Source organism: Perca fluviatilis, chromosome 19, assembly GCF_010015445.1.
Source record: "Perca fluviatilis chromosome 19, GENO_Pfluv_1.0, whole genome shotgun sequence".
Lineage (NCBI taxonomy): Eukaryota > Metazoa > Chordata > Actinopteri > Perciformes > Percidae > Perca > Perca fluviatilis.
Genome location: NC_053130.1, coordinates 28,817,290 through 28,833,124, shown reverse-complemented (window position 1 = coordinate 28,833,124; position 15,835 = coordinate 28,817,290). Strand labels below are relative to the sequence as shown.

Here is a 15,835-nt window from a genome sequence, read left to right as displayed (position 1 = left end):
TTTAGGTTTTGCAAATCAACTCTTATTTTGTCTGTTCTGAATGGGGAATTCAAATATTCAAGGTGAAAAGTATTTAGGGATATTTCACAATTCAAGGTGTTTTCACTGTTGATTTGTTTAACTGTTTCACTGTTGTTTTTTTAAGTTCAATTTATGCAACATCTTTCCAAAAGTCAAAGAGTAATTGTGTTGAATAATCATGATTTCAATATTGACCAAAATAATTGTGATTATGAATTTTTCCATAATCGAGCAGCCCTATTGTGTGTATCACTTATTACTGCTGCTATGTCATCAGATACAGTTTTGATCATTCCGTTTGTTCTCGACACTTCCAATTTCGTGGAATTGTTTTGATTACTCAGTTATACTCACAAGCGTGTTCACACAAGTATATGCCAAGCGCTGCTGTACAATCTACACACACAGACACAGACACAGACACAGACACACACACACACACACACTCACTCACCAGGGACTGAGAGCATAGAGGAATGTGGTTTGGTGTGCTGACGTAAGAACTGGGAAAGTCAACGTTAAGCCAAGGGCAACTTGTAGAGACATAAGTATGACAGCTGAACTGGAGCCAAAAATAGACAAAGCTAACACAATGCACAGGACGTCAGTCACTTTGATTCGTGCCGAGCTGGGAATCTTTCAAAAACCTAATTACTGACTGGGCTTATGTAGAATTTACACAACATGTGTAGATCAAGCAGACAAAGTTATGACATGTCAAAGTGAGCAGTAGATTAGACTCTGATTACCACGCTTTATGATACTAATGTTAATTAGTATACACTAATTAATTAAATATATTTAATATGTGTAATAATACTGTTACAATGGTGGATTATCTTTGTAAATGTCTGTGCAAATAGTTTGGAAAACAGGAGCCTCTGATGTCCAGGATGTAAAGCATCCCTGCAGCAGAGCAAAGTAAAACGCTTGGATCCCTTCCTTCTTTTAAAAGGCATTCATCTACTGTAGCTGCAGAGGGAAATATTGAGATTCAGGAACAAAGCTGTTTCTCTAACCTTCAAACCTACAATTATATCCAACTCCAAACTGTAGAGTGACAAGAAACATCAGCATATCAAACATTGGATTAAGAAGCAACGACAATTTGCTAAATACGAGATGGGTTACATGCAGATTGGTGATGAGCAATACCAGAAACAATGCCATAAATCAGAGATGCTCACAAGTCTCTGAGCTAAAATGCCGTGCCAAGTCTCACGTCTTTGAGTAGAGTCCACGTTTTGCATTCAGCGCTTATTTTGTGTGGACCTTGTTGTAGGACGTTTTTAAAGCCAAAGATTCTGATGAATGGCATGTTGTCCTCTCTCACGTGTAGCCGCGCGCAGCAGATCAGTACATGTTACGTGTTATGCAAGTACTGTAGGTTATAGGTTACGCAGGGAGGGGAATAACCTCATCAGAAGTTTCCTGAAAAAAATAAAAATTGTTCACGAGTCACCAATCTCAAGTTGAGTCTGAAGTCTTTTGAAGACGAGTCTCAAGTCAAGTCTGAGGTCACTACGTGTGAGACTCGAGTCCAAATCTCAAACTCCAGTCCCCATCTCTGCCATAAATACAGAATCCTAACTGTGCATTCATACATCATACATCACAATAGGAAAGAAGCTGGGAGAAGGTTCCTTCTTGACCTTGGAAACAGTAGTTTGACAAATAATCTCAAGGTCCATTTACAGCTTCTTCCAACTGCATCTAGCAGGCATCCCGGACTTCATTCTAGCCATTTTCAGTTTCCCAGTTCATTTTTTGAAAGACTACAGAAAAAATGCCTTAAGAAACGTTCAGGGTGCAGGTTTTTTCGGATAATCTAGCATTGATTATGTTACTTAGTTAATGCCACATAGCTGATATAGCTTTAGAAAGGAAAAGCCAAAGTAGTAAAAATGCACAACCCACTTGTTCAGTCAAAATACCTACAGCAACTAAACAGTGTTGCCGTCCTACACTGACTAAATAAATGTTTATTAATAATTGATAGCACGAACACATCATTTTCTAACACTGACAAAGATCAGTGTCTCTGTGTCCCAACCGGCACCTGCAGACACCCGCCCACCAAGAGTCAGGGTCTGTCCGAGGTTTCTGCCTAAAAGGAAGTTTTTTCCCACCACTGTTGCACTAAATTCTTGCTCTGGGGGGAATTGTTGGAATTATTGGGTCTAGACCTCCTCTATCTGTGTCTGTGTCTAAAGTGTCTTGAGATAACTCTTGTTATGATTTGATACTATAAATAAAATTATATTGAATTTAATTAAAAAAAATTGTATTAAATGTGGATCAGTCACATCTGGTACCTGATCCCCTAAATAAGGCCAGTATCAGCCCGGATACCAATCTCTTGTAAAATACACAAAATACAATGAAAACTGCAATGGTAAGGGCCCTCTGTCAAAATCAAGTTTAAATACCTAATATTTTTAGTTTAATTCAGGTTTCAATCAATTATGACAAACTGACAATGAACCTGGGACTGGCTAATATTCCAGTGTAGAAATACTGGTTGGTTTCTGGGAATGTCAGAAAAATGGGTTGGGGGGAACATGTGTGTGTGGGGCTCCATAGTGGCCAACAGGTAATTTTTGCCCAATGGTGGGTTACAACAAACAAACTGCCTCCTAAACCAAACTGTCATTACAGGTGGAGAGGCATATAACAGAACGTAAACAATACGACACTGTGAAGAGCCAACAGTACTCTGTTCTCATCTTTCCCAGCCATTAAGGTTGCACGTATGTACCTACGTAACGGCCTTTTAGATCAACTATCCACTGCCACTCAAGTACCTTAACAGACACAAAAGCCGCCATTGTGTCACCTCACTAAACAAGAACCCTTTTGTGAATAAAGGATAGAGAGAAAGAGAAAGAGAGAGTGTGAGTGACATAACTGTATTGTATTGTGCAATGTAATTATTTTTTAAGTATCATGTATAGCGATCAGTACAGTTTAGAATGTGACACCTATGTATTTAATATGCGATACATATATGAATTTGAGAGAGAGAGAGAGAGAGAGAGAGAGGGAAAGAAATAGAAGAAAAAAAATGTATGTCTGTATGTATGTCTTTGAGACTATTTGAAACTACAAAAGACTCTGATCGAATCACTGTGTGTCATCCTGAACTCTTTCAGAAGCTGTCCGGAAGAGGGACACTGGAAGTCTGGCCGAGTCAGCCGAGAGTACACATGACAGCTCAGAGCTGAGTCACAGAACACGAGCCTGAATGCACAGAAAGGTCACTCTAAGTGGGTTATGGAAAGAGCAGTGGTGTGGAAAATACATCCACCAACACCTACACACTTTTAAACCATTATTTTTGCCTCAACTAAGTGCAAAAGTACATAGTTAGGAGAGGCAGGTAGTCAAAATAATGTCTGCTCTTTAAAGAACTACATAAATGAAATTGTTTTGTGATAACAACATGGTCTTCATTACAGTAAACATGTCATCACACTTTTTTGAGATGGTGTCAGATTATATGAATGAAAATGTCCAGCGTTTTTAGGTGATGGCTGTAAGAAGGCCGAGGCCTTCCGCAGCTGGGAGGAAAGAAAAAAAAGCTCCAGAGGCACCCAGCTCTCGCCTGAGTCCATGCCCAGCTGAGCAGCACTGATCTGGGCCTGGAAGAGGCTTTTGTCCCTGGGGGGTGAGTCATTTAGCAAAGGCATGCCAGTTAATCTTTCAAGCATGGGGGAATGTGGTAGACAGGGGCTTTACGAGTGTAACGCCTCAGGAAAAAGGAAAAAACAGATGTGGAATGGAGTAAAACACTTAACTTTTCTGAATCAGCAAGAAGCTGACACAGCTACACAAATCAGTTTGGCTGCAAACAACTGATGCAATACTACCAATAATTGATTCAAACTGGCTGGTGTCTCTGTTGATGCAATAAGCAAGATTTATAACAAACACAACTCATGACACACTGATACTACACCACTGCACACAACCTTTAAAGAGTTTACATGGTAATCCTTTCTGGAAACTCTATATTTTCATTACTTAATATGATTATGGGAACACCTAACGGTGTACATTTAAATGCCTACATCCAACATTACACATACTATGTTTTCATACTAGACTATTCATTTTTTTTTTACATGTGTTAACAGCTTCATTTGCAAATGTTATAAGCCAATTTTCTAATTCTTTCTAGATAAAAAGCAATCACTTTCGCCATGAAGCATGATTATTTCTTTTATCTATTGTGTTTTTATCTAAATCATGTTGTTTTCTGCTGCAATGGAATCAAGAAACTTCATCTTCATTTTCCCACCTTCAGCCTGCAATCAGTTTACAGATTCCCCCAATTGCATTCTTGTTCCCTAAATATATATTACAATTTGAGAACAAACCTGCTCCAAGTTTAGCAACCTCCTCGAGATCAGCAGAGGTTCTGGCTGAAGCGATGGCTTCTGGAAGCTTCAGAGTGAAGGGCAGCACATCCCTAAGAAAAAGCGAAAAGATGGAGTGTAAGGGAGAAAGACCTGGTCAACAGAGAAAAGAGGGCGGGACTGATAGAATATTTCAAAACGTGTGTGAGTCACTGTGTTGAAAAAGAGGAGCATGGTGTAGCTTGGGTGTGTGGTGTATGTTGGACCAGACAGCTGGAGGGTAATATATGCCCGCTGCTCTCCTCCCTGTGGGTCTTTTACAAGCTTTCAAAAGTTCTCAGTCAAGCAAACCCGAGTCACCAAAGCTTAACATTTTACCTACTGATTTGTGAAGGACATAATAATTATAGTGTACGTGCAATTAAGTGAAGTCCCTGTTTGTCTTGTGCCAGCGCACCAGGATATAAACAATCGTTATCTCGAGCTGATGTTAACTACAAAAGCTCATAACCGTAAACTTTGCTACATAGCATTGGTTGGGAACATTCCAATGATCTGCCACTGCCGGTAAATGAAGCGACTGTACTGAGAGAACCTAAGTGTTTCCAATTATAATTCTGATCAAACTTGCTTTCATTGTCTGTCCTGCTAAATTACATAACGATGAGTAGTTGTTTTGCTCCGGCAACAGTGGCGCTATGTGCAATGGAATAGTAATGTACTAGTGACATATTTCTATTTTCACTATGTATCCATCTAAAAATGCTTCTGTGCTTCCCTGTTAAGATAAAGGATGACAACATTCTTGATACCTCCTTCTTGGCCTTTGTAGCTTTGTAGCTTTGCTGTGTTGTATTAGAACCAGACATACTCTTTTCTACCCACAAAAACAACAAACATTTTAGAGTGATACTGTAAAACGTAGATTTTAATATTCTGTATGTGAACATACAATGTGTATTTTGGCTTAGTATATTTTATTTAATTCATCAATATACTTACATTATGTGTTTTGAATAATTTAACTAAGTATTCTAATTCATATACAAAAGAAACAATATGTGGTACAAACATTATATACAAAACAAAAACAGCCCGTCAGCCCACAGCTGCAATTTTAAAATGTTGACTTTTTCGTCTTTCTGTCAAAAACAGGGCAAATATCTGTATATGAATAGATAGAGGAGAGTCTCTGTGTTCCACAGACATAAGAACCAATGTTGATGGGACATTGTGAGCCTTTAGCCATGTCACAACAATATTGATAGCTCTACATCCGGTCCTCTGCACATTCCTTTGTGCACTATGCACTGCATTTTTGTACATCCTACATTAACCAAACAGCCTCTTTTTCCATCCTTAATGTTAAATAGCCATATGTATGTATGTATGTGTTATTTGTTTCTGTATTTATTGTTGGTTTATTTTGTATTATTGTTGTTTTTATTATGCACCATCAACCAAAACAAATTCTTAGCAAGTGCTACTTACCTGGCCATAAATCTATTTCTGATTCTGATTTCTGACTTAAAGTATGTTGAATTAGCTATTAGCAGTTCCTGTTTTCAGTGTAGCCATGGATGTACAGACATATGATACTAAAGAAAAAGTGTTGATTCTCAGGCAAGATCTGGACAAATTTTTTCTATGATTTCTAAACATATTATAGTTGTGGTCCTGCAGAGATGTCCCGACCTACAAATCCTATCCTACAGACTAAAGAAAAAAATCTTTGTTTGGTACAGATCCTCGCAAAGCACTTTAATCATTTCATTTTAATATTTTTTCAATGAAAACGTGAATAATGATCAAAACATATCGTGAATTACATCATAGTCGCAATTTCAGTCCAAATAATCGCAATTAGATATTTTCCTCATATCACGCAGCCCTAATGTGCATGAAACATACTGTGTAGGGGAAACAGAGTATTTCGGACTGAAGAACTCACCTGCTGATGCAGCAGAAAGCCACCAGACGGAAAAGGTCTGCAAAGCTCAGGCCTGATCCCACCAAAGAGAAAGCTGTAGGAGCACAGAACAACAAGATGATGATGAACACAGCAAACTATCAGAGGAAAATCATTAAAAACAAAAACAAAGTTTAGTCAAAACAGCTCCAAAATTAACCATTTCATTTAGTAGTTAAACTCTAAAGACCACCGAACAATACAAGATTTTTTTGATTTCGTTTCATCAAAGAAATCCTGCGATTTTGGGCATAAACTGTAACTCTTAGGATATAAAACCATGCAGATTCCACATGCATCATGTTTTAACTTATTTTACTAGCAAGGGGCAAAGAGGATAGAGCTGAGAAAAGCACAACAAGCAGAGCAAATTGTTTTAAACCAATGCATGCTAAAGGAATGGTTTACTCAATCCCTCATCTAACTTAAATTCCCCTAACGATAAAAGAATAAGACTGGTATTATAAGTGTCATATAAATAATCAGAACAAATAGCAACCAGAATTCCATGTGGACTCAAATTGTTGCTTAATGCATTTGTAAGAGATTAAGTGCACACAGAACAGTTGGGAGGAGGAAAACTTATGCAACTTGTCGGAAATACAATAGTGAAAACGTTTTTTGCTATGGGCACACAGCTTGCAACAGCTTACAGTCGTGCCTACTGGCACTGTACTCAGCGATTTCTGGGTATCGACAGAGATAACATGCATTTCTGTGTGTTGTAAGATAAGGAGTGTGAGATTTTATCAGTCAATAAAATTTAATCGTTTGCATTTATGTCTCTACGGTACATTTGAATCCAAAGGTTGATTCAAATGGTTGAATAGGGAGAAGGATGCAGAGACAGCGAGATAAGAATACAGGTTTACACTTTGGAGTGAATGAGAAGTGGGTTAAAGCCAAACTTATGTCTAGATAAGAGCAGGCCTACAACTTAGAACTCTCCTTATCTGAAATCTCCACTGATACAATCAAACGTGATACATACTTTAGTTCTAAAGTCATCAAACCATACTTTGGATAGAGAGTTTTGATTTGACACATGGGCCAATCAGATTTATTTGCTTAATCTGCACAGACTATCTATCTATCTATCTATCTATGATACACTAAACAATTTTACGCAACTCAACATTTCTCTGTTAAAGAACACAAGCTCTAACAGGTCACAGTACAATGTAATCCTCAAGTAGCGTGAGAGTAAAATGAGTCACATACAGTAAAACCGAAATTCAATTCAATCAGGAAACTTGTACCAAGGTTTTAGTCATTTATTGGAATATAATACACTTGAGCAATAACCAGATTATCAGTCATGCTAATGACACTCCATAATTTACAGAAATCCAACAATTCCCCCCAAGAGCAAGCATTTGGTGCAACTTCCTTTTAACAGGCAGAAACCTCGAATAGAACCTGGCTCTTGGTGGGCGGCCATCTGACGCGACCGGTTGGGTTGGACCAGTTTTCACACCTGAAGGTGCAAACCAAGGTTTAAAATTCTGAATGGATACAAATGATTGATGATTTGTGGCCGCTATATTCTATATCAGTGGTTCTCAACCTTTTTTGTGCCAGCGCCCCCCTATCCATTATCCAGGTCCCTAACGCCCCCCATCAAATATTATGTAGGCTAAATGCCCTGAATATTAATGATTACGCCCTAATATAGGCCTATTATTGTTGTTACTATTGTTATCAAAAATAATCAAAAAATCAAATCATTGAATGACAAACAACACATGTATTAGTTTCCCAGGTATCAAAAACGCCATGTGAATAGAAATTATATATATTTACAGGTTTTTTTTAAAAATGCAACCATTTGACATTCAAATTAAATAACAGCAGCCAATCAGAACGACTAGATATGTAACATTCAAACTATAAATAGGTATTATCAAAAGGCCTGCTGCATGGTGTGAACCTCAGCACCTTTAGAAGATGACTATAATTTGAAGTGACCTTTTTTGTTTGTGAAGTGACTTTGGGTGTCATGAAATGCGCTTTAAATAAAATTTATTATTATTATTATTATTATTACAAACACTAACAGTAGCCAATCAGAAACAGCTAGCACTTTAACATTCAAATCTATTTTTCATTCAAATCTAAAATCGAATTGTGCCAACGGAAAACAAGCTGGCACTTATCAAGGGGTAAAAGCAGAAGGATTACACACACACACACACACACACACACACACACACACACACACACACACACACACACACACACACACACACACACACACACACACACACACACACACACACACACACACACACAACAACACACACACACGTATTTTGGTGATGACAAACGACTTGAAGAACGACACCTACTGCCGAATGGAAATAAGTTTACAACCTTTGAAAGTTAGTGAGAGGCGTTTTTTAATGCTTAGAAGAGTCTAGCTATGTTTGCTATCGCCTGTCTTGGGAGTAAATAGCAGAAAAAAAGTTTGAGAAAACACACCCCCCACATCGCGGTGTTTTGTGGAGGTGTGAGAGTCCCGTACAGTAAACAGTGACATCACTTCCTCTATGGCTTCCATAAGAAAGATTTAAAACACCAAATATAAGCCCTGAACTGCCCGCGAAGTTTATGGAACAGCTGACTGTTTGCCAAACAACAAAGCACAGTCGATATCTCTCGTACGTCTTTCTTTCTTTCTCTCTTCGCGAAATGAAGCTGCATTCAGGTACAGTAGGAAACGCTGTGTTTTTAATAAACCATCTGACGAAAAACTGTTACTGTGAAATATAAAGTCTACTTGTGCTACATTGGGGGTAAAGAATTACAACAGGACGCGTGAGCCGATTGGTTTATTCTTATACTTGAACGCAGCTTCACGTAGTAGCTACAGAGCTCATTTAAGACGATGCTCTGACGGCCCGCTTTCCATGAAGGCAGCACGGAGCTGCACCAAACAAAGCTGACAGAAGCACAGAGAAGATAACGTCTGGTCCAGTCGCAGTGCTGTAAACTGGCAGCTTTTAATGTTGCAGACTACTTATTCTTTAGTAGTTTAAGTGTAAACATGTATTGTTATTGTGAATCTTTGGTTTAAACTAGCTTTCAAACAAACGCCCCCCAACGGCACCTCAACGCCCCCCTTTCCAAAATATTTGCTCCAACGCCCCCCATCATCTTCTGAACGCCCCCTGGGGGGCGGTACCGCCCCCGTTGAGAAACACTGTTCTATATCCACGACGTTCCACTTCCGGGATTGTTCCGGTGCCGTTGGTTATTCCGCCGGATGTCCTTCTTTTCAGCCGGATGTCCGTCACCTTCCGCGTTCTTTGTGTTGACATTCTAAACTCTGGTGGATTAATGAGGACTATGGTTAACTGCTCCTCAGATCTCTGCAGGGTAAATCCAGACAGCTAGCTAGACTATCTGTCGAATCTGAGTTTTCTGTTGCACACATGTTCCACCAAAACAAGTTCCTTCCCAAGGCTATTTTGCAGCGGCACCATGTCTCTGTCCTCCTCCGATTGTGATTGGTTTAAAGAAATGCCAATAAACCAGAGCACGTTTTTCTCCCAACCCCGAAATGCTGTGTGGACTAGCCATACCTTCCTCCGCAGCGCTGTGAAGGAAAGTCTGGCAATGTGAGACTATGGCCGCTATAATAATATTGTTATGAACAAATCACCTGTGGATTCCTGTTGTTTACAACAAAATTATCGGAAAATAATTGAAAAGACTCTTTATAAAGTTGTTGGGCCAAATATCATTTGCGGAACTATTGAAACAATCTATAGTGCATGGTCTAAAGTGCAAGGCGCAAGTGCATTTAAGGCATGTCCAAGTCCACTTTTGCTCGTTAACGCTGCATCAAGTATCCCTTAAAGGAACGCGACTACTTATTGGGACTTTAGCTTATTCACTGTAACCCCCAGCCTAGCCTCATTGTTTCCGACAATGATAACACCAACATGTCCTTATTCTATTACGTTAGGATTTGTATAGTCACTAGCGTGTACAATATCACAAACAGGCATCAGACACAGCCATCTTCTAACCGTATATAAACTGGAAACTATATTCTCAGAAAGGCGAAGCACTGCTACTTCTGCTACTTGGGCGGAGTGATATGCTTGCAGCACCTGAGAAGCCCAGAGCAGCTTCGCCTTTCTGAGACTATAGTTCCCAGTATGTATACGATTAGAAGATGGCTGTGTCTCATGTGACGTTGTTATTTATACACCCAGTGACTATACAAATCACAACATGTAAATAGGAACATGTTGGCGTTATTTTGTCACTTATTCGGAGCAGTAGACTAGTTGGAACCAGTTACCTGCAGGATCTGTGCTAGGCTAAGCTAATGCTGGGGGCGTCCGACAGCGTTACAGCACGCACGGAGATGAGAAGGGTATGTATCGACTTGTCTAACTCTGGGGGTTACAGTGAATAAGCTAAAGTCCAAATAAGTCGGCATGTTCCTTTAAAGAATTGACTACTTATTGTTCTTGTGTATTGTTCTTGATAAGAGAGACGTCACAGACTGTTCAGTCTACACTTTTTACCAGTCGTCAGCAAAAAAAAAAAATGGAAAGGGCCGTAAAGGCTGTAGTGGGCGGTGATTTACACACTGCGCATACTCTCACTAGGTAAGCAATGGGAAATTCCAGTCTGGTGCCAAAATGTCAGCACACACAGGTAGAGGAAGAAGAAACTACACATTCAGAGCAGTGAGAGGTCTGTTCAAAGCTTTAAGAAAATCCCTGTGTTTCAGGTAACTGAAAATAGAACAGAACAAAGAAGAAAAGAACAGTGGATTTAGTGATTTACTAATTTCGATGGGGGTGATGGACGAGGAAGAAGTCTGTAGAAAAGGGAAGATCCCAGGTCACCAAACAGATATTGAAGCCTCTGCCACATTAGATTGAGATAACCCTTTAAGTATGGAACAAAGCCTCAAGAGGAATTACTGTACACACAACAGAAGGTTAAAACAAAAAACAAACAAAAAAGGGTGCCAATAACATTGCTTGAAACTGTGTGTTATTTATTGGTTATGATGCTTTTGTAAACTAATTACATTCTGGGTGGATTGACTGTAGTAGAAGTTGAGTTACTTTGAGTAAATCTTTGTTGCTGCAATGCATGCCTGTGTTAGTCAGGAAGTACATTTACTCAAGTAAGGGACTTGTACTTTACTTGAGTCTTTGCTTGAGTCTTTTCTTTTCATGCCACTTTCTACTTCTACTCCGCTACATTTCAGAGAGAAATATTGTAGTTTTTACTCCGCTACATTCATCTTAAACTAGTTACTTTACAAATTAAGATTTTTGCACAAAAAACATATAGTTCATAAAATACAATGTTTTATTATAAATTAAACTACCCAACAATATAACAGCCTACAAGTCCAGCTGAAATGATTAGCTGATTTAACACTTAGCTGATTGATAGAACAGATTTGATTGTTTCTAGTTTCTCAAAAGAGGATTTTTCTGCATTGAGTACTTTTACTTTTGATACTTTAAGTACACACACACACACACACACACACACACACACACACACACACACACACACACACACACACACACACACACACACACACACACACACACACACACACACACACACACACACACACACACACACACACACGCAGTAGGGGTTCATAGAATCTTACTGTACTGGCTCTCCTTGACAGGGAAGTCTTTGACAGGAACTGCAGATTCTTTGTCCATGCGTAGCGATATTACTTTCCTCTGCAGGCTAGTTGACTTCCTCACCACGAATGTCTGCAGGCCAGGGGAGGAAACATCCAATCAAAAACATATACTTCAGGGTTTACTGAAGAATTGTGTCATTCTTTATGGAGTTATGCTGACTCAAGGTTTTCTCTGTGCGCTTCCCTGTATTTTAAAGAGGACAGGCCTAAGTTGGGAAAAGGTTTTGTCATGTACGTTCCACGCACCAATCAGGATTTAGCAATAAGAAAAAAATACAGGGTGCTCACGGTTGTACGGTAGTAAACACCAGGTGAATGCAAAATGCTCTTGGACCCCGTTCCGACCTGGTTTTAAAATCTGATTTGAGTGATAGGATCACAAGTGGACAGCTCTACTGTAGGTACGCGTGTTCCCACTTGGCAGTAGAATGTGTCTCCAAATGTGTCTAGAGGGACCACTTGTGATCTGATCACTCAGATCGGATTTTACTACCAGGTGGAAACGGGGTGTTGAATTCAATCTGGTCACCTATAGAAAAAGGGAAGACACTAGGGCTTACTTAAGGCAAACCTGCACCGAGCAAAGGATGTACTGTAGTTAAAATGCCTTAATCAGTTTAGGGCTTATAAAAGAAAAATATATCAAAAACGCTGACTGTTTTCAACCACACAGGGTCTTTTTCAGAGTGAGACTGGAAAGAGGAGTCAGTCATGATTGCTTCAGTCTATATCCACGACGTTCCCCTACCGGGATTGCTCCGGTTCCACCGGAAATTCCGCCGGATGTCATTCTTTTCGGCCGGTTAAATCCAGATAGCTAGCTAGACTATCTGTCCAATCAGAGTTTTCTGTTGCACGACTAAAACAACTTTTGAGCGTACACATGTTCCACCAAAACAAGTTCCTTCCCGAGGCTATTTTGCAGAGGCACGGTGGCTCCGTCCGGCACTTAGCACCGCCCAAGTTGATTGGTTTAAAGAAATGCCAATAAACCAGAGCACGTTTTTCTCCCAATCCGGAATGCTGACATAAGAATATGACATATATGACATAAATATGACATAAGTGTTTTAAAACAGGTTTTAAACGCTGCATCACACCTTCCTTTTCCGTGGCGACACTGTATTGATACATGGACGTTAATATAAGACTTTTATAATAGAAACTGCACATGAGAATTTAATTTAACGTTTTGGTACTAGAATAATAAAATCAACTGCTTTTAAAAACAGATAAAACAGATGTTTACAAAGTTTTCCTTTGGGGACATAATTTGAAGTTTAAGAAAAAGGTCATAAATAATATGGTATTGTAACGTTAAGTATCGTGATAATATCGTATCATGGGGCCTCTGGTGATTCCCACCCCTGACTCTGCAGTTATTTTCAAGACTGCACTTTGTCTCATACTTTGCTAAGTACATAAAACAGTTACACTTTTGTTGAAGATGAGTTAATTGGTGGCAATGATTTTGGAGGCTGTAGTAACACCGAGGAGGTGTTGAAATGATTGTTTCAACAGTGTGGACACAAGGAGTCCCAGTGGCTGCTGTTCCCTTACCCCAGTGGGTTGGCTCTGCAGTATATGTATGGCGTCCTGGTGGCTGAGGCCCAGCTGGAGCCACACAGCATGCGTCTGCACCAGTCTGTCCAGAACACTGAGCCGCCGATGCAGGGAATCGTAGCCCGAATCTCTGGCTCTGGCCAGCCCTGCTCCCATCCCGGCACAGGGGGAAGCCTGCAGGAAGAGACCTCCCACCTCTTCACCCAGTCTGATAACAAGATCAAACAAATATGAAATGTATGCTACAGAAACTTAGAAAATTAATTACCAGAAATGCACTGATTCCAGCAAAGGTATGCTGGGTTTTAGGGATGCACGATATAAGGAAAATATGCGATATCATTGTTGAATATCGTGATAACCATATTACTTGCGATAAATATACAGATAAAGTGAACTCAGGTTGGCATTTCTGTTGCTTTCAGTATTCTGCTAAAATTAAACAAATTGTTTGTTGAATTTGAAACAAAGGAAAGGAAATCATTACCAACATTCTTGAACATTGATTTGAATATAAAAGCACCACTGAAAAAACGATGACAGTTATGTTATGAGAGCAGTTTTCTTTTTTTAAGATTTTTTGTTGGGCATTTCTGCCTTCAATTGATAGGACAGCTACGATATGAAAGGGGAGAGAGAGGGGGAAGACATGCAGGAAAGTGCCGCAGGTCAGACTTGAACCATGGGTTCTCTGTGTCGAGAAATAAACCTCTATACATGGTTGCGCACTCCACCAGGTGAGCAACCCGGGAGCCCAAAGTGCAGTTTTCTACTGGTATTTTTTTTGAACTAACTAAAAATCTCTAAGCGTCTTTCGCGACATGTTGCAGCCTTTCACAATATGTATATTGCGCCAGTTGATATTGCGATGACGATAAAAAAAACGGTATATCGTGCAGCCCTAATGGGCATGGTCTGAATTCAACTTGACATTATTCGCATACACATTCTGAGTCTTCTTTTCAAAGCTTATATTGTATTATCATCAGAAGACTGTCTGGAAGCTCAGTTTCCTACAAGGGTAAGATAAGGTAAGATGTCATTTAGATTGAAAGACTTGCGGGAAGAAGTCACACACACACACACACACACACACACACACACACACACACACACACACACACACACACACACACACACACACACACACACACACACACACACACACACACACACACACACACACACACACACACACACACACACACACACACACACACACACACACACACACACATTCCCGGAAAGCTTTATCAGTTTGTCATGCTACCTTCTGATTCCTGAGCTAGGTGACAGCATTGTGTCAGTATGTGGCCATCACATTTGTGCCATCACATTTCACAGTTTTAAGGCCTTATAAGAGTGCCCTCTGTTGGTAGTCATGTGGAACTGCACTACATTGTAGCAAATGGCAATACTTGAATGGAAATAAAAAAATAAGTATGTACACACACACACACACACACACACACACACACACACACACACACACACACACACACACACACACACACACACACACACACACACACACACACACACACACACACAGAGTCAAAACCAGAAAACTGTCTTATGTGCAGACACCCTGAGCTCACCCAAGGAGTGTATCTGTATTGTGGTCTCCTTCTGCAGGCTCAGTCTTCTTTCCCATTTCCTTCTTCAAGGTGCCGATTTCCCAGGCAAATGAGTCGATCAGCTACAAAGAAACACACAAAACTATTTTTTATTTTTTAAAACATTTTTAGGAAATCTGCTTTCAAAAAGTGGTGGGGACCTGTACCCAGCGCCCCCGGTGTAAATGACACCTAAACTCACACATGAATCGTGCATACACACAGATTTGATCCTAAATTATCCGTAAGAACAATTAAAAAACTTTTGTGGCTTTCATCAAAACTTCCCTCCTGCTTATTCTTAGGTAAGATCAAAGTTCAAGTTCAAGTTCAAGTACCTTAAATACGTAAGCCAATACGCAAAGGAGCCATGGTGCATTTTGGGTTGTGAAATATTCATAAGAACGATAGCAATGCTAATAGCCTTAACCAGTACACTGGCCTGATTCAACACATAACTACAAAAGTTTCATTTTTTAAATGTAAAGTTATCGGACTTCCACTTTTTGGTTTTTATTTTCTCTTACTTCTAAATGATTTAAAGTTGTAATTTCTAAGATTATCCTAAAATCAAACCCCAAATATCACAGGGAGTAATGGAGCAGGC

The 15,835-nt window shown here is 39.6% G+C and overlaps 1 protein-coding gene across 1 annotated transcript in view; it reads right to left on the bottom strand.

The window, feature by feature from the left end:
* LOC120547961 (ras and Rab interactor 2-like) overlaps positions 1–15,292 on the bottom strand; it is a 36,391-nt gene extending 21,099 nt beyond the window's left edge. The window contains exons 1-5 of the mRNA XM_039783802.1: positions 15,211–15,292; positions 13,610–13,786; positions 12,008–12,119; positions 6,331–6,403; positions 4,401–4,492 (exon numbers count right to left, since the gene is read on the bottom strand). Coding sequence (XP_039639736.1) covers positions 4,401–4,492; positions 6,331–6,403; positions 12,008–12,119; positions 13,610–13,768 — 436 coding nt within the window. The 5' untranslated portion in view covers positions 13,769–13,786; positions 15,211–15,292. The remainder of the gene's footprint in view (positions 1–4,400; positions 4,493–6,330; positions 6,404–12,007; positions 12,120–13,609; positions 13,787–15,210) is intronic.
* Between the last annotated feature and the right edge of the window lie 543 nt (positions 15,293–15,835).